The sequence below is a fragment of the Prunus avium genome, chromosome 1, assembly GCF_965620075.1.
Source record: "Prunus avium chromosome 1, drPruAviu1.hap1.1, whole genome shotgun sequence".
Taxonomy (NCBI): domain Eukaryota; kingdom Viridiplantae; phylum Streptophyta; class Magnoliopsida; order Rosales; family Rosaceae; genus Prunus; species Prunus avium.
In genome coordinates, this window is record NC_142284.1 from 39496954 (window position 1) to 39513636 (window position 16683).

The 16683-nt window shown below is 39.7% G+C and overlaps 4 protein-coding genes across 4 annotated transcripts; all 4 read left to right on the top strand.

Moving 5' to 3' along the window:
* Window positions 1-1838: 1838 nt before the first annotated feature.
* On the top strand, window positions 1839-4329 carry LOC110753191 (polygalacturonase 1 beta-like protein 2). Its single transcript, XM_021954027.2, has 2 exons — window positions 1839-2037; window positions 2333-4329. Exons 1-2 carry the CDS (start codon window positions 1963-1965, stop codon window positions 4115-4117), a joined length of 1860 nt encoding a protein of 619 aa, XP_021809719.1. The 5' UTR covers window positions 1839-1962; the 3' UTR covers window positions 4118-4329.
* A 2319-nt stretch (window positions 4330-6648) lies between these two features.
* On the top strand, window positions 6649-9118 carry LOC110753181 (uncharacterized). The gene is made up of 3 exons (XM_021954013.2): window positions 6649-6895; window positions 7483-7601; window positions 8742-9118. The coding sequence occupies exons 1-3, from the start codon at window positions 6720-6722 to the stop codon at window positions 8759-8761; spliced, it is 315 nt and encodes a 104-aa protein (XP_021809705.1). The 5' UTR covers window positions 6649-6719; the 3' UTR covers window positions 8762-9118.
* A 665-nt stretch (window positions 9119-9783) lies between these two features.
* Window positions 9784-12403, top strand: LOC110753188 (protein CORTICAL MICROTUBULE DISORDERING 4-like). The gene is made up of 4 exons (XM_021954022.2): window positions 9784-10874; window positions 11008-11211; window positions 11300-11391; window positions 11478-12403. The coding sequence occupies exons 1-4, from the start codon at window positions 10104-10106 to the stop codon at window positions 12202-12204; spliced, it is 1794 nt and encodes a 597-aa protein (XP_021809714.1). The 5' UTR covers window positions 9784-10103; the 3' UTR covers window positions 12205-12403.
* A 376-nt stretch (window positions 12404-12779) lies between these two features.
* LOC110753216 (Transducin/WD40 repeat-like superfamily protein) lies at window positions 12780-16504 on the top strand. The gene is made up of 2 exons (XM_021954060.2): window positions 12780-14698; window positions 16214-16504. Exons 1-2 carry the CDS (start codon window positions 12933-12935, stop codon window positions 16218-16220), a joined length of 1773 nt encoding a protein of 590 aa, XP_021809752.1. The 5' UTR covers window positions 12780-12932; the 3' UTR covers window positions 16221-16504.
* Window positions 16505-16683: the final 179 nt, after the last annotated feature.

Consider the following 16683-nt stretch of genomic DNA (forward strand, 5'->3'; position numbering starts at 1 on the left):
ACATATATCTTCTTTTTCCCCTTCTTTTTATTTTTAATGGATTAAAAATAAGAAAGCATTACGAAGTATATGTTATCAAAACATCTTGAATGATATCGGGAGGTTCTCATACCATGAAAAAGTTATCATCTAAATGATATTGGGAGGCTCCCCCTTCTTTACAAACATGTCTTTATGGGTTAAAGATAATAAAGAATTACAAAGTATATGCTATCAAAACATCTTGAATGATATCCGGAGCCTCTCATACCATGAAAAAGTTATCATCTAAATGATATTGGGAGGCTCCTTCTTCTCATGTCTTTATGAATTTAAGATAATAAAGAATTACAAAGTATATGTTATCAAAACATCTTGAATGATATCGGGAGCCTCACATACCATAAAAAAGTTATCATTTAAATGATATTGGGAGGCTCCCTCTTCTTTACAAACATGTCATCAGCCCATTAAGCACCGCCTAGTATGCATGCCATCAAGTTCAAATTCGAAAGGAGAATGAGTACCATTTCTACCCCGATTTTAAATAGGTTAGATCCCGTTTGATGCCCCTAGGATGATCTACTGCTTCGTTCAATGATTTTGGCCATGGCATGCTCTTCACTTCTTTAATGCTTTACTCTTTATACTTTTTGGAACAGTTTGGTCAGGAATCTATACGTTTATCTTTAGATTGTTGTTGTCTGTTTGGGTATTTGTGGTTGCCATGCATGAAGACAACTTGCATAAAGGGAAAGCAACAAACTGAAAAAAGAAAAAAAGAAAAAAAGAAAAAAAGAATTGTTATCTTTAAATAAGATTACGAACTTTTAATTGAACTTTGGTGTTAGATTAAGTATTGATTTTAGTCATTTATCAAGTTTTTTAAAAATATAATATTGTAGGTACGTTGTATGTACAATCATAATAATGCACCTAATCGAAATCAAAATCCAATACATCCACTTGGACTCATTTAAATAAAACATTATGAAAATCCAAATTCCCATTATTCTCTTTAATTTTATTTTATCTTGGATCATTACTTAAACGAACGTGTCCCAACAAGCCCATAGTTCGTCGTTTTGCAAGCCCACCATTGATATATGGGCCATGCTGTCCAGCTCTTAATTGTCTCTGTTTCACACTTTGAAGTTTGTTGAACAAACAACTATTTTGAGCCTGCAAGGACCCTTGAGAGAGGAGTCTTTTTTGGGAAATTTTATTGAAGCAAGGAGTACAAACTCTTTGGACTGTGTATTCTTTTAATACAAGCGATAGTACAAGGGGAAGGAGGCTTCCGACACACACTGGCACTACCAAGGTGTTATGAGAATTCAAACATGGGACCACGGGTCTGCTAATCAATGCCCTTTTTTCATTGGACTAGACCCTATTGACTTTTGGATTGTTTTTATAAATTTGAGATTGAAAGTAAGTACCAAGAGATAAAAGGGTAAGTCGAATTTGTTCATGTGCCAACATTATTTTGTGAATCACCCTAAGTGTAGAATTGGATTTTTTTGCATTATCAATATCTTTATTTGTATATCTAGCTGCAAGATTAACCATTAAATGTCTGAGATTATAATCTTAACATTACAGCCAAATGCAAAATTATATTCTTCGTCTCTAGTCTCTACCATCTGAGAAATAAATTGTACACTTATCTTTGCATTAGCCAAGGATCAACAATAAATTATTCAGGGTTTAGATCTTAAACCATGTACGAAAACTTCCAATAAAATACAAAAGTGCATTCATGCTTGATTTCCTGTTATTAGTGCTTAGCTTTGATCGCAAGCATAATATCAAAAATATAATAAGTATAGAATCCAGTTTCTTCCTGCAAAATTTATCCTCGAAGCCATATAAATACACTCTTAAAACCCCCAAAGAATCCACCAACCTTTTCAACCCTAGCTCTCTCGCTTAGGTTGCCCAGAGCTCACGAAATATATCGAAAAACAAGCAGGGAAAATTATGGAGCAGCACAAACAACAAACCCTAGTGACTCCTCTAGTCTCTCTGTTCTTCATCTTGTTATCATCTCTAAATGTAAGCCATCTCATATTCTCAACTCAGATAATACTTTTTCTTTTCTGTTGGTGTTGTTTCTTAGAGAAGATTGGGTTGTTATTCGCACGGTGGGCATGTCCTTTGCACCAAAGTTCGAATTTTCTCTTCGTAGATTAAATTAATTGAAAATAGTTTAAATTTTTTGAATTTTTAAGAAAGAATTGTTAATCTTATATTACGCAATTTTTTATTTTATTTTAGTTGTTTCATTGAATTCATTCTTTGATTCATATTTTATTCATCCTCTCACAAACAATGTTATGTCCAAATCCAGGTTACTTTCGCGACGTCCAGCCCAGGGGAAAGCCCATTTACGCCCAAGGCCCATCTGATTCGGTACTGGAACAAAGCGGTCCAAAACGACGCAGAGAAACCGTCGTTTCTGCTCTCGAAGGCCTCGCCGTTGAGCGCAGTCGACTCGGCGGCTTTTGCAGAACTCGCGGCTCAGAACGCTCTCTCGACTCGGCTGCAGGAGTTCTGTTCCTCCGCGAACCTCCTCTGCTTCCCCGATGTGGGCCAGAGCCTCGAAAATCACGACGGCGACACGAACTTCACCGCCTACTCGACCAAGAACTTCACAAACTACGGGACGGCTCGATGGGCAGGAGTCGACTCGTTCAAGAACTACTCAGTCGGCGACACTTCGCAAGTCGACTCGTTCAGGCGTTACAGCCGCGACTCAGTCAACCACACCGACGATTTCAATAGCTACGGCCAGGAAGCCAACCTGGTGGACCAGAGCTTCAACAGCTACGCCACCGGAGCCGTAGCAGGAACCGGGGAGTTCAAAAACTACGCCGACTCTGTGAACGTTCCCAACCTCCGATTCAACTCGTACTCGGATGATTCCACTGAGCGGGCCCACGCCTTCACTGCCTACAGTGAGAACGCCAACGCCGGCGACCAATCGTTTACAAGCTACTCCAAACACGGAAACGGGGCCCCGAACGAGTTCACGGGCTACGGCACAGAGGCGAATTCCGTCGGGTCCGGGTTCACGGGTTACAGCGAGGCGGTGAATGGCGCCGATGACAAGTTCAATAATTACGGAAACAACCAGAACAATCCGCAGAACAAGTTCAAGAGCTATGGCGACAGCGGCAATGCGGCAGTGGAGACTTTCACCAGCTACAGAGACAGTGCCAATGTGGGCGACGACTCGTTTCAGTCGTACGCCAAGAACTCCGACGGCGAGAAGGTCAATTTCGCAAATTACGGCAAGTCGTTCGAAGTAGGGTCGGATAAGTTTACCGGGTACGGTAAGGGTGCCCGTGGAGAGTCTGTCGGGTTCAAGATCTACGGTGTGAACAATTCTTTCTCAGACTACGCAAAGAATGAGAGCATAACGTTCAAAGGCTACACAAAACTCAGTGGCAGTTTGGTAAAAAGGAGGGTTGAGCCGGGCAAATTCTTCCGGGAGTCTATGCTCAAGAAGGGGATAGTGATGCCCATGCCCGATATCCAAGATAAGATGCCCAAAAGGTCGTTTTTGCCCCGGTTCATTTCCTCAAAATTACCTTTTGCCACTTCCAAAATTTACGAGCTCAAGCGAATTTTCCAGGCGCCTGATAACTCCACCATGGAGAAGATCATGCTGGACGCCTTGCGAGAATGCGAGAGAGCTCCGAGCGCTGGCGAGACAAAACGCTGCGTTGCGTCGGCCGAGGATATGATCGACTTTGCAACCTCAGTTCTAGGCGCAAACGTCGTCGTTCGCACCACGGACAACGTCAACGGATCAAGCCACGACGTTTTGATTGGATCGGTCAAAGGAATAAACGGCGGAAATGTCACGAAGTCTGTGTCTTGCCATCAGAGCTTGTTTCCTTACCTACTGTATTACTGCCACTCTGTTCCTAAAGTCCGGGTATACGAAGCGGATCTCTTGGACCCGATTTCCAAGGCAAAGATTAATCATGGAGTTGCCATCTGTCATTCAGACACGTCAGCTTGGAGTCCAACTCATGGAGCTTTTGTTGCTTTGGGTTCAGGTCCCGGTCGGATTGAGGTCTGCCACTGGATTTTCCAAAATGATATGACTTGGGCTGTGGCTGACTGATGATGATGCTTTTTAGTGATTTTGGGTAGATTTAGGTTCGAGCCTCTGGCTAACCTCCAATTAATTTCATTTTTAATCAGTTATTTTTTTAATTAAGCATTAAGTAATCACCTTATTGTTACTAGAGTTGCACTACTTCTATATACACGCCAATACATTGTAATTTGAATTGAAAACGTGACACCATGAATGAATATTGGCTTGTACGTTGATATAGTGCTTTATTGAATGTTATTGCCAATGAAAAAAATAAAAACACTTTGAATAATAAATCATGGGACGATACATTAATGGCAACTTTTTCAATGGTTTATTGTTAACACTAGCAAAGGTGCTTGCAAAAGCCAAGCTCTTCGACAAGATTACAACCAAGATTAGAAAAACGCAGGCAAAGATACTGACACATGATGTATCCTTAATTATATGACTGATTAACTGTGCTTACAAATTGTTCATATCCATGGAACTACTTTAAACTCATTCAACCATGATCCATTACTAATGATCATATGAGATGGGCAATTTTCTTTGCACTCTAATTTTCTACATGGTCCAGAAGAATAATATATAATGTGCTTAACCATTGATTAAGTTCAATACCCAATCCAATCTTGAAAAGGATATCTTGTCAGGTCCTGCAAAGTCTCTTCTAACAATCTAAAGAACAAGTTCCAATTTTATGCTAAACATACATGTTTGAATCTCAACCCAAAACATTAATAAAATGCAACCAAAGGCTGTTTACAACTACTCCATGTCCTTCATTTGTGCTTTGCATTTTGTGTAATTATTAATTGTGGAATGGTCATGTGTCCATGACTGTAATGATCCCGACTCAAACAGGAAGAGATGAAAATTAAAGCATGGGAAAACCATCAGAAAGCATAAACAGAAGCTAAGATGAGGATCATGCTCAGCATAGCATAAATCAAACAAAACCCAAACAATAAAAAAAGAAAAACAATCACTATATGAATCAACAAAAACGATCAAAAAGAAAGATCAGAAGAGAAAACAAATTATAAATATAACTAACAATTCAAATATTAATATATTTTATTTTATTTTTAAAAAAACATGCCTAAACAATCATAAGTTACCTTATCAATAGTCACCCTAAACAATCAAAATCCCAAAAGAACTATCTTTGCATGGTCGTTGTCATTAAAGATTTGAAAATTCTCTCTCATAACTCTACACCACCAAAAAATGCAGAATCAGTGCTAAACTCAAAGAATTTCAATTCTCAATACATGTTTGTTTTGATAAGATGAAGACCAAAAGATGTGCTAAAAAGGTGACAAACAATGCAAGAACTCGTAGCAAACAAAGATGGAAGATGCCTGAAACGAAGGTTGAAGAAACGATGACAAATCTCTCAACCAACAGACAAATGAATGAGACAAAGTCCAAAAGAACTACGGGATTTGGAGTGTTAAGATCCGAAGAGAGGGGGCAAAAAAAGAATCGAAGAAAGGGTTAAGTGGGGGGCAGTTCTGGCTTTACACTGTGCAGCTGGGAAAACAAAAGGGAGAAGCGGACATTTTCGACATCGTAACAGTGTCTAGTTGGATTGCGCTTTAGTATATATAAAATTGAAAATTTTATTATTTGGATAAGTCATGTTAATTTCTTTTATTTTATGAACACTAACAATATTGGGGGAAAGGGGAATCGAACATAACACCTTTAGTGTACGCTCAAATATTCTTAACCATTTGAGCTACAAATCCCTTATAATTTTAAAATTTTCTAATGGTTTATATTAACATGTGTTTTTCACATACACTACTAAGGTGCCATAGAGGTTCGAACATGATATGCAAGTCAAGATCATTGTCCACTAGGCCACTTTTGATACTAAACTATCCGCGAGACATGCTAATTGCTTCTTCTTTATTGGTTTATTGTTAATGCTTTGTGCTAATTGGAATTTATTTTATAATTTAAGGTTAATATTTCAAAGTTATCACGCGAGACATAATAATTAGCTAATACTAAATATTTTTTAAATGCATGAGTTAACCACAACCATTGTAACCTATGTATCTTATTTATTTATTTATAAATACAAGTGATAGTCTAAATTTTAAGTGGAAGGGGGTTTATCACACACACACACACATTCCAAGGTGTCATAAGGATTTGAATATGAGAGAATTGATATGCAAATCAAAACCCCTTTCCACTTAATTAGATCTGTTGGCGTCACTTATCTTTTTTAAATGCATGAGTTGGATAACCACTACCATTGTAACCTATGTCTTGGGTTAAATTCCTATAACATAACCTATAACAAGTTTCATTTAATCCAAATTATATTGTGTATCTCTTTCTCTCTCTGTTTTTTTATAATTTTTTCTCCACGAAGATTCTTCGTTTCATTGCAATTTTGAAGTTCCAATTTTGGGCCATTATTTAAGCTACGAAGGTTCATTACAAGCCCATTTCTCAGTTCTTTGTTGGGCTAAAACAGGCTTTTGATCCATATATGTTGTTAGACTCAGCCCACATAGTTTCATTGTCTGGGAAATCGGTTCCTAACTTCCAGTCCAGGAAGGAACAAAGAAAGCTTTGAGCTTTGGGAAACAGGAAAATAGACATGGCGGCTAACTGTGCGAGACGAACCCTACAATTTTCTTCATCTTCTGCAAAAACCCTTTTGTGCTGTACACCATCTTCACCTTTCGCCTCCAAAGCTTCAAACCTTATCGAACTTACTGCCGTCAGGCCCACTTCTGCTCCTCGACTCGCTGCTCAGAAGCTCAAGTTATCAAGGTTCGATTACTTTTTTTATACCTTTAATTTTGAATACTTTGGAAATTGATCGCCTGATTCTAGAAGAATGGAAAAGAGCGCTGTGACTTGTTTGGCTTCCGAGAAACGAAAATCTGAATCTTGGGTCTTTTGTGCTCACGGGTTTTTTTTTTCATTCTTTTTAGTTATGTGAAAAATGATAAATGGAACTAGCTCCAACTGATGATAATACTTGTATTAAGCTGATTGAGTTCAGTCTCTTTGTGTCCTTGAATTCCGCAGCTTGAATATTGGTGTTCAATATTTCATTTACTTGTGATAATTGCAAATGTTCACAGCTCAGTTCATTATGACAGTGCCTCTAGCTCAGTTCTATTATGTTCATATATATGTGTGTGTGTGTAGTTTTTCTTGTTTATTTACTAATCTTATATGATTGTGATAGTAGTTCCGAAAGTCTTGAGCATTATTGGGAATACTGCTGAATTTGTTACTAAACTTGCTATGATTTGGCCAAGCATCGATTTTTTTCCATGTAATGAACTTCTTCTGCATATTAAACATCATGTGTAAGGAGCCTTTAAAGAATTTTTGTTTCGCACTTTCAGATTTCCTGTGGAGTTGGCTGGTGTGCAGTCATTGATCCCATTGCACAGTGCTACTGCTTCTGCATTGTTCACTTCGCTCCTGTCTTTGCACAATAACAGCTGGGGATGCCTATCAGAAGGTACTCTTCAAAGTTTACTTTTGTTTTCATACAGTGGCTATGTCTGTGGCTTAAGATTTTAAATATCGTTGCACATTATCATTTGAGAATCCATAGCATACCCCTCTTCCATAATCTTTGGCTAATGACATTTTCTGTGGAAACAACGTGAATGGGGTTTTAGTTTATTACCAAGATAAATGTTTGTTACCATGCTATGGATGGAAAGGCTTTTTATTTCTTTTATGTTTATTGCAGAAGAGGGTTTACCTAGGAGACACCTGTTTCTCTTTTACATGTTTTTCAAGTGAGTTGAGTTGGACCTTTGTGTGTGTGTGTGTGTGTGAGAGAGAGAGAGAGAGAGAGAGAGAGAGAGAGAGAGAGTTGTGGTGGAAATTTCATCAAATGTCAGATTAAGATTTCTCGCTGAAGGCAATGCCTAGCCTGTTCATTTCTGTGAAACTACCAACTATGACCTCGTCTTTTACTTAGTATCAATCTACTGAGTAGGTAACTTAAGTAATAGAAGATTTTTGTTTTTCCTTTTTTTTTTATAGACCAGTTGCATCTCATTCATATTGGATCTAAATGTGAGAGATGTTATCACTTAATTTAAATACCTAGATGAGACCAGAATATCAACATCATTTCTTTCACCAGAAAGCATCTTTCATGCGTGTTCAAATTCTTAGATCTCCCTAAATCTCTCTAATGGAGAGGGAAAAATAATTCTCTAGTGCATTGGGTTCAGCAGAATGCCTTGTGTTGAAAAATTGCTACACCAAAAGAAATATCTAAGAATGCAGTGTTTTTAGAATTCTTCACAGATAATCAGGTGACTTGGGGAGGAAGAGAGAGAAATATCTGGAGGTTGTTATGTTATGTATAGGTAGACTGACATGCCAATTGATTTAATTCATATACTTTTTTTTTTCTGCTTATTCATGGTGTTGGAATTTCCTTCATGAAAACTCCTTGCAACTTTTACTTTTCCAGTGGTTCATTCTCTCATATTGCCCCATTAATAACTGGGTTTGTCACTGACGGGTGATTGCGAACAGAGATTGTCGATAATACCATCTCACTGAGGCTTGTCAAATCATGACTCTATCCTCTAGGTTCCCTTCAATGTCTCACCTTGTACATTGCACCTGTATGCAGGTTTTGCAACTCCTCTATAGCATGGCCAGTGAGCTGCTGTTTCTAGGTACAAGCGAGATCATGAATAGCGGATTTTGTTTCTTTTGCAGGTTTCTGATTGCATTTGAACTTTATTGTAACCTGAAAAAGTAGATGATCGTTTCATTGTTTCTCAAGGTTTTTCAGACTCTAGTTATGATAACCTGAAATTCTGCATAATCCCTGGTTAGAAATTTTACACACAAGAGATCGCGACTATCGTGATATAAACTCTGGAGTTAGCTCAATGGTGGTTTTGAGACAATTGGTAAATCGGGTTTGATGCTTATTGGTTTCATCGGCAATAAATTTGCAGTACGTTATTGTATCTTGATGAATAAAACCTCCAATTTTTTGTATCACATTATTGCAAGCTTTATAGGATGCAATTTTCACAGCTAAAAGAAGACTACCGCCAAGAACATAAAAGGATTCTTGATGGACCAAGGATTGTTTTGAACACATTTTCAAACCCTTAATTCTTCCCATGTAATATATTAAATTTTATCAATTATTAGTCCTTGCCATTTAGCACTCAAACATTTAATATTATAAACCAAGGTGGTTGGTGTGAGTGGTTCGGCACTCTCATTCCTTAAGAGAGGTCAGGGGTTCGATCCCTGCTCTCGTACGGAGTCACTACTTTGGCCAATACTTTACCCCTTACGGGCCGACCCGGTGTGAGTGTGGATTAGTCTGGGTTGTGGTTAAGGCTTAAAGGTGCCACTCATAGTTGGGACCCATTCAGGACCACCTCATGATTCAGACCCAAAAAAAAAAAACATTTAATATTCTGGACGAGAATTCAAATCAATTCCAAACAAAAATCAAACAAATATAAAGATTAACTTCTTCCAACATTTTTTATTTTATTTTTGAAGTGTAGTGATAAAGGATTTTCTGAGAATCGGATGAAGCGAAATTTGAATCACATGGCACGAGCAAGTCGTGGTGGTTTTCATTTTGGTGCTGTCAAATATTATTTTTTATTTTGAGAAAAAACATTTATTGAATGTTTCTTATACGCCAATAATTCAGGATCATTACGTGACGCACCAACATAAATGTGACCGTTGCCGCAACGTTCGAAATTTCTAAAATTTGAAAAAGTTACCTTTTGGTACCTACGTCCCGTTGCCAACGGTCAACTTAAACATCATCCGCTTCTTAGTCCCCAACAACAGAGAAAAACCCTCCTCCATCAGAACTAAGAACTATCTTCAACAATCTTGATTGAGATCTTGGTCGAATTGGGGGGTTTTCTGCCAAAATCGTCACCTGGGTATTCAATTTCCAAGTTCGATCGTCGTTTTGCCTAATTCTTCAACATCGAAAAGGCCAGGCATGGCGGCTTTGGCACCGGGAATTCTATTGAAGCTTGTGAATGGAATGAACACAGGGGTCAAGCCCACAAGCGAGCACCGAAACTCGCTTTTGCAGGTCACAGACATTGTCCCTGCAGACCTTGACGAGAAAAGCCTCTGGCCCACGCAGGGCTTCTACATAAAAGTCTCCGATTCTTCTCACTCAATCTATGTCAGCCTTCCCTCTGAACACAATGACTTTGTTCTCAGCAACAAAATGCAACTGGGTCAGTTCATCTACGTCGACAGATTGGAGCCCGGGTCTCCGGTACCGGTCGTTAAAGGCGCAAAACCACTTCCCGGCCGGCACCCTCTGATGGGTACTCCGGAACCTTTAATGGGTCTCAGAAAGAAGGGAGAGAGAAGTGAGACAATGTCCAATTCAAAGACTTCTAGAAGGGGGTCTTGGGGCACAGGGCAAAATGGGGTTGATGACGGTGTTTCATCTCCCATGGTGTTAAAGCCTGTTCCTTTGGATTTTGATCAGTGTACTCCGATTAAGGAGCGTGGTGGTAGAAATGGGTCCATGTCTCCAATGATTAGGGGGCGAGTGGGAAGAGATGGAGGCTTTAATGGCGGAATTCGGAGTTCGTTTGGTGGTGGACTCTTGGCAAAGATGGCGGGTTCAAAGGGAGGTGAAAGTCCTGCACTGAGAAAAAGTTGTGCTACGCCCTCTATGTCTAAGTTTCCAAGGAGCAGAAGTGTGTGTGACAGAGAGCCAAAGATCCCTATTAGTCCCTTCAACTCAGCTGTAGGTACATTGCTCCTCTTTGTTTAGTGATTTTACTCTGCTGCAGAAATTGATTTTCCCTAATAAAATCAGCCTTTTTCTTTGTTGAAGACTGTTGGATTTTGTTTTCTGAGAATTCAAATTCATGTTGCAGGAAAAAAAGAAAAGCTCGACTCCACCACCGCGATTACGAAATGCAAGAGTGGCAACTTCACTCAATGTGGCTGGAGATGCACAAAAATCCTCCAACTCAAAGGACACAGCTTCCCAGCCACAACCCCAGCCTGGTAATTTGGGCAATGAAAACAGCACTAGCCTCCCCATGAATTTGCCAGGACGGCTCAGCATGCTTGGCAAAGTAAGTCCTACATCTCCAAGTGTGCCTTTTAGGTTTTAACCAAAACCAATTTGTTTTGTTCCTTGAGCTGATATTATGTTTTCTGCAGGAAGCTGTGCAGCAGAGAGAGACTGCTCAAAAGATTGCCCTTAATGCGCTAAGAGATGCTAAAGCTACCGAAACCTTAGTTAGATCTCTCAAGTATGGCCAATTCCTCACTTTTGTTGTTTTAGTACATATAATATTTGTCTGCTCAATTGCTAAGACCAATATGGTTGCTTTTGTAGGATGTTTTCCAACCTGTGCAGAACAGCTAGAGCAGATGCCCCGGCAACCTGCTTTGATAAATTTCTGGAATTCCATCACCAAATTGTCCAAGAAGTGACTGGTATGGTCTCAATTCAAGCAGCTACTTCAGCTTCTGAGTTGACTCAGACTCCAAATGTTAAGCAGCAGAAAGACGAAGATCAAGATGAAGACTCTTCAGTCTTAAACGAAATCGTTCACAACTCCATGAACTCAAAATTAACCTTATCCAAGAGAAGGTGCGCCTTGTACAAGTCAGTTGCAGCCATTCCAGAAAGAAACGAGCAGAAGACGACTTTTGAGAAGCTCCTGAGAAGCTCTATAAATCAAAAGGCAACTTCAGAAAGAAAAGCACCATCCACTCCACTTGGAAAGCTGAGTCTTGCAACCATTGGTGAGAATGATGAAAACAAGAAACCAGCTTCAACCAGTTTTAGCAGCATAACCAATACAATCAAATTGGGCAAGCAGATTGAAACAGAAGCTGGGAACTGGTTCATGGAGTTTATAGAGAAGGCTCTGGAGACAGGCATGAAGAAAACCAAAGGCACAACAACAGATGGGGATGCAAGGAAAGTACCTCAGTCTCTCATACTTAAGGTGATTAATTGGGTGGAAGTAGAACAAAGCGATAGCAGTAAGCGGCCAGTTCATCCAAAAGCTGCACATGTAGCTCGAAAGTTGAGGATCAAGATGAAGAATCCTTGAACTGTTGAACAACCCACCAGGACTTGTATTTTGCTTAGTTAGGAGAACTTCTTATGGCAGGCATTGCTGTTATGTTGTGAAATTTTTACCATTTTTTGGAGATTCTGTTGTTGCATTTGAATCTCTTGTCAGCGTGTACTAGTGATATAATTAGGCTCTAATTCTATTGTTAAAAGCTCTACGCATTTGTTGAATCTCTTATGAATCTCAGCATGTACTCAAATCAAAAGTTTAAACTTCGTAAAGGCTTAAAGTTGATTAGGGGTGAGAAAATTTGTGAGGGATAAAATGGTCATAAAAAAAACAATTTGATGAGGCTGGAAATACCGATAATACCCTCAGTCTTTTTTTCAAAACGACAGCTACTATGATATCCTTCTCCTATACAGTACTAGCTCGTTCTGAAAAAAGATATCCTCCTCCTATAATTTTCGACCAAAATAAAAAAAAGATATCGTTCTCCTATACGAAGTCGATAATTTCCCTCTCGCCCTCTTCGAACACAAACGAAAACCCTGGAAAACCCATAAATATTGAAGTCCGAAAAATAAACCCGTGCCAAGCAAGAGATTTAAATTCGGTGAGTAGCTTTCAGATCCCAATCTCATTGTTCCTCAAACGAGTGATTTGTTATTTTTGGTGCTTGCCTTTCGAATTCACGAATAAAGTCTCAAATTTTCAACACAAGGACCAAATTTGGGGTTTAGGGTTATCCCTTTTTTCTATGAATGGATCTTCTCCGAGCCTACTCTGATCAAAACGACGAAGAATTGAACGAGCCAGAGCAGCAAAACCAAAACCCTAGTTCAACAACATCGTCCCCAGACGCTTCACCTCCTCGGCTCCTCCCCGCCAAGTCCGCCGCGCCCAATGTCGACGACACGATGCTGGCCCTGACGGTGGCTGATGGCCATCGGTCTTTGAGTCGGCCAATTGACCCGACCCAACATATCGTCGGCTTCAACCCCACCTACGACCAACTATGGGCCCCAATCTACGGCCCATCTCATCCCTACGCCAAGGACGGCATCGCCCAGGGCATGCGCAACCACAAGCTCGGCTTCGTTGAGGACGCCTCTATTGAACCCTTCGTCTTCGATGAGCAGTACAATACTTTTCACAAGTATGGCTACGCGGCCGACCCATCAGCCTCTGCTGGGTATAATTACGTTGGTGATTTTGAGGCCTTGCAGAAGAATGATGCCGTTTCGGTATATAACATACCCCAGCACGAGCAGAAGAAGCGGAAGATAGAAAAGAGGAAGGAATTAGAGGAAGATGAGGGTGTGGATGACGATATGGACCCAGAGGAGGTCCAAAACCCGGCCAGTGATGTGTGGTTGATGAAGAATAAGAAGAGCCCATGGGCGGGCAAGAAGGACGGTCCGCCAACGGAGCTCACAGAGGAGCAGAAGAAGTATGCCGAGGAGTATGCGAAGAAGAAAGGTGAAGAGAGAGGTGGTGGTGATAAGGGTGAGGTTGTGGTTGAAAAAACTACATTTCATGGGAAAGAAGAGAGGGATTATCAGGGTAGGTCTTGGATTGCGCCCCCTAGAGATGCTAAGGCATCTAATGATCACTGTTATATTCCAAAGAGGTTGGTGCACACTTGGAGTGGACACACAAAGGGTGTATCTGCTATTAGATTCTTCCCTAATTACGGGCATTTGATTCTCTCTGCTGGGATGGATACCAAGGTGAAAATTTGGGATGTTTTCAATACTGGTAAGTGTATGAGGACTTACATGGGTCATTCTAAGGCAGTTCGGGATATATGTTTCAATAATGATGGGAGTAAATTTCTGACTGCTAGTTATGATAAGAATATTAAGTACTGGGATACAGAAACCGGGCAAGTGATATCTACATTCTCGACCGGGAAGGTTCCATATGTGGTTAAGCTTAACCCGGATGAGGATAAGCAGAATGTGTTGTTAGCTGGGATGAGTGATAAGAAGATTGTTCAGTGGGATATGAACGAGGGAAAGATCAATCAAGAGTATGATCAACATTTGGGTGCTGTGAATACGATTACATTTGTTGATAATAACCGGAGGTTTGTTACTTCCAGTGATGACAAATCGCTTCGAGTATGGGAGTTTGGGATCCCTGTGGTTATTAAGTATATTAGTGAGCCTCACATGCATTCTATGCCATCAATTTCACTGCACCCCAATTCAAATTGGCTTGCAGCACAAAGTATGGACAATCAGATTCTGATTTATAGCACTAGAGAGAAGTTTCAGCTGAATAAGAAGAAAAGGTTTGCTGGGCATGTCGTTGCTGGGTATGCTTGCCAAGTCAATTTCTCACCAGATGGACGGTTTGTTATGTCGGGTGATGGTGAAGGTCGATGCTGGTTTTGGGATTGGAAGACATGCAAAGTCTTCAGAACTCTCAAATGTCATGAGGGGGTATGCATTGGGGCTGCGTGGCATCCCTTAGAGCAGAGTAAAGTTGCAACATGCGGCTGGGATGGCTTGATTAAGTATTGGTAAGTAAAGCTTCATTTGATAACACTTTATGCTACTCTGTAATCATTTGTATGTGCAGTGTTTAGTTTTTATTTGTTTGAGTAGTTTCATTTACTTGATGCTAAAGGATGTGCCTATTTGTTCATCTCTGCTAAACTCTTGCAATTGCCAATGCCGACTTTTGTACTTGGTATCTGATATAGCCTAGTGTAGCTTATAAAGTAGTATGAAGCTAACGTATTTCATGTATTTAGCGAATTAGCTAGATTGCATACTTGACCGTGTTCACATAAGCTCCATTATGTTTGGGAACCAGAAATGTAGGATTCCTGACTGACATATTTGTGTTTTTCCCCTCCAGAAGAAACTTCCTTTCCTCTATCCACCTCATGAATATATAGGACACATTTTAGGAATTGAGGTGGATTAGAAAGAAAAAATTGAAATATGTCAGTCAGCAAGTCTATCCACGTCAATTCCTACACATTTTAGGAGCAAATTTGTGTACTAAGAATTGAAATCTTTTCTTATGGGGTTGGATTAGAAAGAAAAAATTTGCTCCTCTTAGGACACATTTTAGTAAAATGGAGTTCTCCCTTTTCTTTTTAAATATGGTTGTAGGGATGGGAGGACTTACACTGTCCTTTTTCCTTACAATGTAGGAATTGAAATCTTTTCTTATGGGGCTGGATTAGAGAGGGAAAATGTACACTGTCCTTTTTCCTTACTTTTCCATCTTTGACTTAGACTTCACAAGGAACTTGTAGTTATGTATACTTTTTTATTTATTAATGGTTACCAGCTGTTTCGTAGGCCTATAAACGCTCGAATCTTCATAACTTCTGGTTGAAGAATTTTAGGAGACTTCTGGTCTGATAAGAAGTAGCATGGTAACTATTAGAAGACAAGTTCTAGTCTTTCGCATCCCTTTCCTACCTAATTATGCCCTAATGACTTGGCATCAATTAACTCTCTTTCTTTTGTGTTTGTGCATGTGTGTTTGTCTTTGATTTAATGTCTTTATTTTATGAAACCCAAATGGATGAAGGGTACCAAGCTGAATGGAGCATATTTCTTTTAGCATGCAACGTATTGCACGAAACAAGTTTGCCACATCTCATGTTTGGTAGTTTAACTGAACTTCCATTTTGGCTTTTCTTCTTTCTATTTATGGTGCTATCTCTGCACAAAAAAGTTCAGAAAGTTGTTCCTTCTTTTCCCCCCGTATGGGACAAATACTAGGCTAATACAGGGGAGTACTTCACCTTTCCCCTCACCAATCTAGATAGGGGTCAGCAAGCAAAGTGTGACCATCAAAATTAATGGTCGATGCCATCTTGCAATTGATCCATTGGTTTCACACATTTGAGTTATATTACATGGAGGGATATTTTTCACAAAACCAAGATTCTTACTTGCTCTTCATAGTTCGTGGAGAACTGTTGCAGTTGCTTACACAAACACACAATATGTTTTGCATTCTCCTTTTGATATTGAATTTGGTGAGTCTGACTAATCTTCTTGTCTGGATGCAGGGACTAGCTACATTTTAGTTCGGTTTGGACAAGGGTACTATAATTTGATGCACCCTTTTCTGCTCAGTACGGGTATGGCACCATTATCGTCTGATGTTGGGGATTTGGCCGGACACAAGGATACTTATAAGATTGCAGGACAAGCTCTACTTATATCTTTATCTTACAATCACCAATGTCATCCAGTCATGCTGGATATGTACTTGTAACCCAAGTTCTTGTTTTTTGTCGCTCTGTAATTGTATTTTTGAAGACTTTTAGAAGTTTAACAAGGGTAATATTTTTGCAAAAGTCTGGTGTACTTGTAGTTCAGAAGACTCAGAGAAATTGACAGCTTCATGGATAGTCTTCTTCCGTCTTATTTGGGCATTGATGGATCTGTATGGTCACCTAACCTATCTTAAATTTTGCTCTCTAGCAGCAACGTTGCATTTGGTGCCATAACATGTTGGAGATATACTTGTTGAAAC

Coding starts and splice junctions, on each gene's coding strand:
- LOC110753191 (XM_021954027.2), top strand. CDS start 1,963: ATGGAGCAGCACAAACAACAAACCCTAGTGACTCCTCTAGTCTCTCTG. Junction 2,038..2,332: donor TCTTGTTATCATCTCTAAAT/GTAAGCCATCTC, acceptor GTCCAAATCCAG/GTTACTTTCGCGACGTCCAG.
- LOC110753181 (XM_021954013.2), top strand. CDS start 6,720: ATGGCGGCTAACTGTGCGAGACGAACCCTACAATTTTCTTCATCTTCT. Junction 6,896..7,482: donor CAGAAGCTCAAGTTATCAAG/GTTCGATTACTT, acceptor TCGCACTTTCAG/ATTTCCTGTGGAGTTGGCTG. Junction 7,602..8,741: donor CTGGGGATGCCTATCAGAAG/GTACTCTTCAAA, acceptor ACCTGTATGCAG/GTTTTGCAACTCCTCTATAG.
- LOC110753188 (XM_021954022.2), top strand. CDS start 10,104: ATGGCGGCTTTGGCACCGGGAATTCTATTGAAGCTTGTGAATGGAATG. Junction 11,212..11,299: donor GGCTCAGCATGCTTGGCAAA/GTAAGTCCTACA, acceptor TGTTTTCTGCAG/GAAGCTGTGCAGCAGAGAGA. Junction 11,392..11,477: donor ACCTTAGTTAGATCTCTCAA/GTATGGCCAATT, acceptor TTGCTTTTGTAG/GATGTTTTCCAACCTGTGCA.
- LOC110753216 (XM_021954060.2), top strand. CDS start 12,933: ATGGATCTTCTCCGAGCCTACTCTGATCAAAACGACGAAGAATTGAAC.